The 9236-nt window shown below is 40.3% G+C and overlaps 1 protein-coding gene across 4 annotated transcripts; it reads left to right on the top strand.

Moving 5' to 3' along the window:
• The first annotated feature begins 23 nt into the window (after positions 1-23).
• On the top strand, positions 24-8782 carry h6pd (hexose-6-phosphate dehydrogenase (glucose 1-dehydrogenase)). 4 transcript variants are annotated; one of them, XM_005453507.4, is made up of 6 exons: positions 99-154; positions 2590-2792; positions 3828-4494; positions 4589-4706; positions 4843-5112; positions 5223-8603. In XM_005453507.4, the coding sequence occupies exons 3-6, from the start codon at positions 3853-3855 to the stop codon at positions 6566-6568; spliced, it is 2376 nt and encodes a 791-aa protein (XP_005453564.1). In that variant the 5' UTR covers positions 99-154; positions 2590-2792; positions 3828-3852; the 3' UTR covers positions 6569-8603. The 4 variants fall into 4 exon arrangements, with proteins under 4 accessions (XP_005453566.1, XP_005453564.1, XP_025763010.1 ...); XM_025907225.1 differs by lacking the exon at positions 99-154 and adding an exon at positions 161-2130 and having other exon boundaries at positions 5223-8782; XM_005453509.3 differs by lacking the exon at positions 2590-2792 and having other exon boundaries at positions 24-154.
• The last annotated feature ends 454 nt before the right edge of the window (positions 8783-9236 follow it).

The following is a 9236-nucleotide window of genomic DNA, read 5'->3' on the forward strand; positions in this document are numbered from 1 at the left end:
ATGTTTTCAAACGGCGTCATTCAAAAGAACTGCGCAGAAGAAGCTCAAAGTCTTGGAAAACATGCATTTATCATGTTAGCAGCCTGCCTTTGGATTGAGGGGTGTCACGTGACTGGTACAGGAAGAGCGCGCGGTAGTCTTCGCCACCGGGCAGGTTCGTCGTATCCAGTTATAACTTTTTAAAGAGTGCGTCTGTCGCTGTCGGTTGCGAACATTTCTGCTTTAGTTGCTTCACGTGTTTTTGCAGCGCCAACACGGCTGTACTTTTACCGAGAGGCTTGCAGAGCCGTGTGTATTGCGTGTAGGTAGCGGAAGTGAAGTGTGGCAGCTAGCAGGTGGACTCGTGGGATAAACATGTTGACCACCCTTCATGTGACGTCGTGGTTTTGTTGCCTGTTGTGCCAGGAAGGCGAGCGACTGTGTGGAAAGCAGGCGGCTTCAATACAGCATCTGTGTCTATGTACAGTTTTACAGTTTGTAGCGATGGCTTGTGAATTTCGGATCAAACCCCTGTGGACGTTACCACAGCTGGTGGCAGCTGAGCTCTAACAGCAGCATTTATGTTTACTGGACTAGTTATTGCGTTTGCTTTTTCGCCGTTTGAAATGCTCAGGAAAAAAGAAGGGGGTGATGTAAAACTCCCCCTGCAGGTTGCTGCTGCTGAAAGTGCTCATATGGACCGGGCAGTTTACTAAGTACACTTGTTTAGCTGCTCCTTAACCCAAAATATCTAAGCCAATCCAATATGGCAGCCACTCAGTGCATTTAAGCGTGTAAGCACGGTCAGGAGGGCCTGCTGAGCATCAGAATGGGGGAAGAAAAGTGATTTATGTGACTTTGAAGTTGACATAATTGTCGTTGGTGTGAGCATTTCAGAAACTGGTTTCTTGGTACACTTTTTATTACTCGGCTGGTCTACCTGTGGAATCTTCCTGACCATGTCCGTGTCTTTATGACCACCGTGTACCCATCTTCTGATGACTGTGGGATAACACACCACATCTCAAAGCTCAAATCATCTCAAGCTGGTTTCCTAAACACCAATAATGAATTCTTTGTACCCAAATACCCCCCCACAGTCAACTCAGTGCTTGCAAGGTGTGTTTAATAAAGTGCCAGTGAGTAGAGTTTTGTCTCTACATGCAATTTAGATGAAAGTCAGACCACATTTCAATAAGTCCTGCTATATTGAGAGCTCCAAAGATTTCATGAGGTGGCCTTTGGTGTTCGCATTGCATTTTGTAAGTGAAATTACTTATTGGTAATATAGGATGAATGAATAGGTTCTATAGTTTTTTTTAATATCCATAAGTGAGCAGTTTAATTAGTATTAATAGCAGTTTTTATCTGGAGTTTCTTCTTAAGGCTTGACTGTGACAGATCTCACCACAATGACAGAAAGCGAGCACAGGATATCTCTTCAGTGCTTTTTCCAGTCCTCATCAATACTGCTCAGTTGTCAGACAAATCTTTTATTGTGCTGATCGTCAGTGGACTCTAATGCGGTTTAACTTGGCACCTGGAAAAAGCACTTGATGTCCACAGAATTTCACCAGTGCCTGGAGGGTTTTTGAATATAAGATATGGGATAGTCACTTGATCGTATGTGCACGGTAGAACAGAAGATGGAGTCTTTCCCTGTTTTTCCCCTTTGCTATTTATAAAGAGTTTCACGGATAGATGAGTCAATTTGAAGCATGGCTGTGGAAAGGAAGATTGTCTGTGCTGATTTAAAGGGAAAAGAAAATGAAAGTAGCTTTTGACTGACGAGGAACAAAGTGCCACATGTAGGTCAGAGCTACAGAAGAACCCTAAAGAAGCAAAACAAAAAAATTTTAAAAAGCTGCTGATCTGTGAGGCAGGATTACAATATAAACAAAATACTACAAAGAAATAGTACCAACAGTTTTGATGACTGCAGTACTTCTAAAAAAAGTAAAACAAAAAAATCAGCTGCCGCTGAAGCAGCCTGCCTTCATGAGGGTGGCCTTTGCTGTTTGCTTTGCATTGTGCAAACATTCAAGCTGTAGCGATTCCAGATATTGCACTCAGTAATAAAATCAGCCTCTTTCTGCCGGTGTTCAGTTCACTGTGAATAATTTTCACTCTCCGTCATAGTCACGTTTTGCGGTGAGAAAACAAAGTTCAATAGATACCTTTAAGAGATTTTCTTGTGCCTGATAGTGGTGTTTTGGATATTAATGAGTGCGGATTGTTTGCCTGTTCTCACACTGTTCCCCTCTGATTACAGTTTGTGACCCTGTGTTCATTCAGCAGAGCATGGGATCCCATTTGTTCCCGTTAAATGTGTTACTTGTGTCTAAGTCATGGTGATTTGGACTTACAATATCTATGCTGTTTTTAGCACATTGTTAAAAATAGAAATAGAACTGTTTAAAACCGACTCTGCTGTAGATTGATTTATTAATTAAACAGTCTTAGTTTTTCTTGGCTCCTAGTTTTTGTTGCAGCTGCACTACTGCAACAAAAGCAACATCAGTGCACAGAAACAGGAAAAGCGTGAATGACTCCTCTAGTTTATTGATTTTTCATTCAAGCATTTCTGTCTTGCTCAATAAATGTTTGCAGGTCCTTGAAAAATCATCAGTAAGTTATTTGGATTTCCCCAAAACACCAAGAACAGCTCAGCTCTTGTACTGGAAGCTCAACGCCCCGAGCAAAGTGCAAAAGCTACGCCCCTTATCCACCAGTATCCAGTAATCATTACACTCATGACAGTATCTTTGCCTCTCAAGGGACTTCGGAAAAACTCAGGACAGAGATTTTGCTAAGTATGTTTTTTTTTAGCTCTATTTATATTTATATACATTGACCATTGCTGACTGTTGCTTTTTAAAATGGTTGTCTGGCATATTTCTTAGATTTCTGGCATACAAGGTGATGGTTGTGTATTGTATTAACTGATATGCATTAAATATTGTTTTGCACATGACAGGCATTGCATGTATATTGCATCACGAGTGGAATTGCGTTAATGTCTCTGTTAATATTTCATTTGACTTTGTAACCAGAGGAATTTAGGTGATTAGTTTTCTTTTATGAAGCGCTCAAGGCTGAAAGTTGATGAACAGAAAATCAATATTCAAATATTCTGGTTAACTGTTTGTTTATGCATCAGGGTAGTAAAACTGACCATTTTGGGGGCTTTTCTTGTCAGACGGCACTCTGTATGTCACAAATACACCCACTGGCTGCTTTGTTAGTTACACCTTGGTAGCACTGGGTCAGATCCTCCTTTGCCTTTAGAGCTGCCTTAATTCTTCATAGCGTATCTATGGTGCTGTAAAGGTGCTCTGTGATTTTTATTGCTCCAGATTTGTTGGCTGCACATCAATGATGTGAATTACCACATCCCAAAAGTGCTCTGCTGGATGAAGATCTGGTCACTATGGAGTCCATTTGCACACAGTGAATTAATTGTCAATGTTCAAGAAACCAGTTGGGTATGATTTGAGCTCTTTGACATAGCACATTAACCTGTTGGAAATAGCCATGAGAAGATGGGTACAATGAGCTTGTAAAAGGATGGACATGGTTAGCTACAATATTCAGGTAGGCTAGGGTGTTTAAAACATGCTTGGTACAAAGTGTGCCAAGAAAATATTCTCCACAGTGGCTGCCACTGTGTGTCACAGCTGACCAGTTGCCATACTGTTGCAGGGCTGTCACATAGACACAGACAACTATTCACTCGAACGATTAGCTTATGAAAACAATCTGCAAACTTTTTCTAGCTTTAATATCATCTCCTAATTGCAAAGTGTTCCTGAGATGAATGCCCTTCTTTCATTGCTGTGTTCATACAGGGGTTTGGACCATTAGGACCGGAGAATGTTTTTGACTGTGTTCTTCCTCCTGGTCGCGTTGTGCACCCAGGGAGGAAATGGTAAGGAGAGTGAGGAGGCACAGAGACCTGGCCATGTTTCAGTGGTCATAGTGGGAGGCACGGGTGACCTGGCGAAGAAGTACCTGTGGCAGGGATTCTTCCAGCTGTATATCAACCAAGTCAGTAGTGGAAACACCTTTTCTTTCTATGGCGGGGGACAGTCCCCCACTGAAAAGGCCACACCGGTGCTCTTTGAGATTCTGAAGGCAGTCTCCTGCTCAAAGGATGTTTCTCAGGAGCGCTGCGCTCTGCTGAAAGACCAGTTTCTGCGGCTCGCACAGTATCGCCAACTAAAGTCATTAGAGGACTATCAGGATCTGGCCAAGCACATTGAGCAACAGCTTCAAGAAGAGGGAATGACGGAGGCAGGCAGGCTCTTTTACCTCTCAGTACCAGCTTTTGCATATGCAGATATTGCTGAGAAGATTAATAGTAGTTGCAGGCCAAAAAGTGGGGCTTGGCTGAGGGTGGTGCTTGAAAAACCTTTTGGACATGACTACAGGAGTGCTCAGGTACTGGCATCTCAACTTCGCAGCTCACTGACGGAAGAAGAAATGTACAGAATTGACCACTACTTGGGGAAACAGGTATGGAAGTCCTACACAGTGCATGCCTTCCACCCTTGACTCTTAAATGAATCTGAATCTAAATCCAAATATCTTATGTTTCCTTTTTTCAAAGGTGGTTTCAAAGATACTTCCTTTTAGAATACAAAACAAAAACTTACTTGATCCGATCTGGAACAAGCACCACATCGAGAGAGTGGAGATTGTACTGAAAGAGACTCTGGATGTTAAAGGTGATTAAAGGGTTTATCAACTCTCTTAATTACTTCTGTATTTTGAGACGTGGGTAAATCCTAGACACATTTTTTTTTTTTTTTTTAGATTGAATCATGCATTCTTACTCTGTCTTTGTTATTTTATCCTCAAAAGGTCGCATTGCATTCTATGACCAGTATGGGGTCATCAGGGATGTGCTACAGAACCACCTGACTGAGGTCATGACACTGTTGACCATGAGGCTTCCCAAGAACGTGAGCAGAAGTGAGGAAGTCCTTGGAAACAAGCTGCAGATCCTTAGTTCCATGCTGCCTTTAGGAAAGAATCAAGCTGTGATCGGTCAGTACCAAACTTACAAAGCAGAAGTTCAGCAGGAGCTGAATAAGACCAAAGATCACGTCAGTCACACTCCAACATTTGCAGGCAAGTACTGAAAGTTTTTCTCATCATTCATACATTCTGCTGTATGTTCGCTGTATTACATCTCCTTCGCTGTTTAGATGCTGATATTTACTCGTGTTTCTATTTTTTAGCTGTACTCGCACAGATTGATGACGCGCAATATGAAGGCATGCCGATCCTTTTGATCTCAGGGAAGATGCTAGATGAGCGGGTGGGATACGCACGTATTCTTTTTAAAAATGACATCTTTTGTGTTCAAAACCACAATAACGTTCACTGCAAGCCCAAGCAGATAGTTTTCTACTTTGGACATGGCAGCCTTCAATATCCAGCAATTCTTGTTAGTAAGAATTTGTTCAAGCCAGCTCTAGTAGACAGTGAGTGGAAGGAAGTGACGGAGCACAAAGACATCAACGTTTTTGGATTGCCTATTTCGGACTTCTACATCCAGACTCCAATGGAGCAGAAGGAAGCTTATGCAGAACTTATTTCTCACATCTTTTTTGGACGGAAGAACAGTTTCATTAGTACAGAGAACCTGTTGGCTTCCTGGGACTTATGGACACCGCTGCTCAGCAGTTTAGCCAGCACATTTCCACGCATCTACCCTGGTGGTGCTGATAATGCAGACGTGCTGGACATCCATCTGAAAGGGAAAGACATTAGCTACAACAATGAGGTGGTGATAATCAGTACTGATCAGTTGGGTGGCACATCCACAAATGGTTTCCAAGTGATGCAAGGTAAATTTCGCAGTTCTGAAATGGTGTCTGCATGGGCCGAGCAGCTTGTTGACAAGCTCGCTGCAGATATTCAGGAAGCAGCAGAGGCAGCTATTTATGAGGGTGGTGTTTTCCATCTCGCCCTCTCCGGTGGATCTACTCCCCTTGCTCTGTTTCACAGGTTGGTCGATCACCATTTCACCTTCCCCTGGAGGAACACACATGTCTGGATGGTGGACGAGCGCTGCGTGCTGCCGACAGAACTGGAGTCCAACTTCCGCAGCTTGCATGACCATCTACTGCAACATGTGAGAATCCCGTATTACAACATCCACCCCATGCCAGTGCATCTCAACCAGCGCCTATGTGTGGAGGAAGATGGAGGAGCGCAAATGTACGAGAAGCAACTCATTAAATTGGTTAACAGCTCCAGCTTCCACTTTGTACTGTTGGGTGTCGGCTATGATGGCCACACAGCCTCTTTGTTCCCCGGTGGCAAAGTGGATGAACTTGGCGATAGTCTAGTGGCCCTCACTGAGAGCCCCTCCAAGCCACACCAGCGTATGAGCCTCACCTTTAATGTCATTAATCGAGCGCGCAAAGTTGCCCTTTTGGTGATGGGCAAAGGCAAACACGAGCTGATCACCCAGCTGAGCCGCGTGAAGGACAATCCAGACAAATGGCCTGTCACTGGTGTGAAGCCTACTAATGGTAACCTTGTTTGGTACATAGACTATGATGCACTTTTAGGATAAGAATGTAATCTCTACCTTGCAATCAGACAAATGTCTTTGGAGCTGCTTTAATTGGACTGTTGGTTGGTGAGAAAGAATATATGAACCAGCACATATAGGACCATATAGGAAAGGTTATTAACTCAAATCACATGTACTGAGCATAACTGCTAAACTCTTTCAGGCTTCTAATTTATTTCCCTCCAGCGCACCGTTTGAGATCATAACAGTGTATGCATAGACCAAATGACTTGATCAAAATAGGAAATCAGTAGAACATTGTTGAAAACAGCCCTTTGTTGGTGTCCATGTGGTTGTGAAGCAGCGAAGAAGTTTGTGGTTTCTTACATTTATAGAACTGCTCTTCAGTAAGGCTTAACTAATGGAACAGGAGTTTTCCACAAGGTGAATGTAAGGTGTAAGTGTTTTATAATGTGACGATAACCCTGACTTTAGAGTTAAGCCTAGTTTATTGGACTGCAATAAATCTGCATCGCAACCATAGTGAGTGGACATAGTTTGCATTGTACGCTGGTGCATTGAACTGCCATTACAAGTGAAACTGAGCCGTTTATGTTGGACTTGGAGCTAATAAATCTTGATCAATAGTTAGTTTTACAGCACCGCAGGAAGTAGATAAGAGTTCAGAAACGACCCGGTCTATACAGGTGCACCCAAAAAATATTTATGCCCAAAATGCTAACTTTAGGTAATTTGATTACATGTATATTTTCCAAGCATTTGTGTTACATAATTACAATGTAAGAAATTACATTTAATGCAATCTGGTCAAATGAAAGGTTGATTGGTTGATTGGTACACATTTAGTTTATACCAAGCATTAACCTATCACCTGGCATATTTTCTTTAATGATGAATTATTTGAATAAATAAACCTTTGATTTTATATATTTTAGTTTCATTTTACTCAAAATTATTTGAGTTTATGAAAGCAAAGAATCTCTTTTTTAAATGTTATGTTGGAGCTTGGAAAACAAGAATAACAGCATGTGTGTGTTTCATTAGCACAATAAGCAAGCTACACAATTACAGCCCATTAGATTTTGTTAAATAGAGGAATTATACTGGTGCTAATCAATAATCTGTGTTTACAGAGGATATTACCAAACATACCTGTCACACCGGTTGACGGTGCATGTCAGGCCAAAGCATAGGTTATGGAATAGATTTAACACGATACTATAAACCAGAAATGAGTTATAAGGGATGCTGAGTACATGTAATTTGTCATTAATGAAATCATTGGTCCATGTTCTTAAAAGTTTAGACCTCATATGAATATTTTTTTACGTGTGTGTGTGAAATGCATATGAAGATTTTTGATCCTTGAAGTCTAAGTGTGAAGTGAGTGGGAATCTAAAGGAATATATGAAGTTTCCTTTGCAAACCACAGAGCACAGATGACTATTGTGTTGCTGGAAGACGGTTAAAACACACACAGGTGAATTAGGGTTTTTGTATGTGTGAATTACAACAGATCTCAGGTGAATTCAAAGATATGAAGTTTACTGTGTAATCTGCTTTTATTGGTTGAATGTTTTATTCTGTGGAGTGGTACTGACATTTCTAACAAAATTCTTCAGGTTATGTAAAATATGTGTGTTTTACTAAAGAGCTAATCACATTCCCATACTCAGATCACATTTTTCTTCTATTAATGTGACCTGGAGGTGCTTTTATGAGTCAAAATGATTCGAAACAAGATTAACACTACATCATATTTTTGGTTCCTTTATTGAAGACCATCTTTAAATAAAATCTCAATTCCACTAATTGTCAGCAGTGGTGTTGTCTTTGTGCCTCAAGATTAGGAACAAAGTAGGAAAACATTTGCTAAACACATCCTTCATCTCTTCAGCTATATTAGTCTGTTGTGAATACAGTGTTTAACAAATTTAGTAGACCACCTGCCATTAAAAACAAGACAACCGAAATACAGAAAAAATTAATGTCTTTAAAAGGCAAACGATAAACTGAATTTACAGTTTATTTCCAAATTTGAGCCGGCAAACTGAATTCTGAGAAGTCCGAAATATATTAATTAGTCAAATTAACATTAAGTCACTAAAACTATTTTTTTCTCTCCAACTGCAATTTGGCATCTTCATCAAAAATAATAATTTGCTAATGTTACTGGTTTTTTTCTGCTTTCTTTTAAACATTAACCCCTTAATTTTCAAAATTTAATGCATATATTTAGCATTAAAAATATCATTTTGATTAAAGAGCTTGTGCATACATTGCAGGAAACATAAACAATGATTGTGTTAATTACAGATAATGTTAATTAAGGGCATCAGTGATCTAAGTCTTTCATTGGGCGGTGGTCCAGAAAAAAATTGTTAAGCACTGTGGTTGAAGGCAAGTGTAAATCGACATTATACATTATTTTCATTTTCATATGATACAACACAGATTTTCTGTTGTAGTAAGGCACAGCAGTATAGTCTGATTTCCTCTGTGTCACTGCATTTTTGAAGTGATTTGATTTGATTTCTTCTCCATACCTTTATATCTTTCCTCCTGCTTTATGTTTGAGAATTTTACAAAGTGATTTGTATTGAATTCATATGTAACATCTGAAATGATGTTTGGCAGACTGTCAATACAGTCTATAAGAAAATTTAAAAAAAACAAAAAAAAAACTGGAAGTTGCACTTGTCTTTTT

This window comes from Oreochromis niloticus, linkage group LG5, assembly GCF_001858045.2.
Source record: "Oreochromis niloticus isolate F11D_XX linkage group LG5, O_niloticus_UMD_NMBU, whole genome shotgun sequence".
In the NCBI taxonomy this organism is placed as follows: domain Eukaryota; kingdom Metazoa; phylum Chordata; class Actinopteri; order Cichliformes; family Cichlidae; genus Oreochromis; species Oreochromis niloticus.

Coding starts and splice junctions, on each gene's coding strand:
- h6pd (XM_005453509.3), top strand. CDS start 3,853: ATGTTTTTGACTGTGTTCTTCCTCCTGGTCGCGTTGTGCACCCAGGGA. Junction 4,495..4,588: donor ACCACTACTTGGGGAAACAG/GTATGGAAGTCC, acceptor CTTTTTTCAAAG/GTGGTTTCAAAGATACTTCC. Junction 5,113..5,222: donor TCACACTCCAACATTTGCAG/GCAAGTACTGAA, acceptor TCTATTTTTTAG/CTGTACTCGCACAGATTGAT.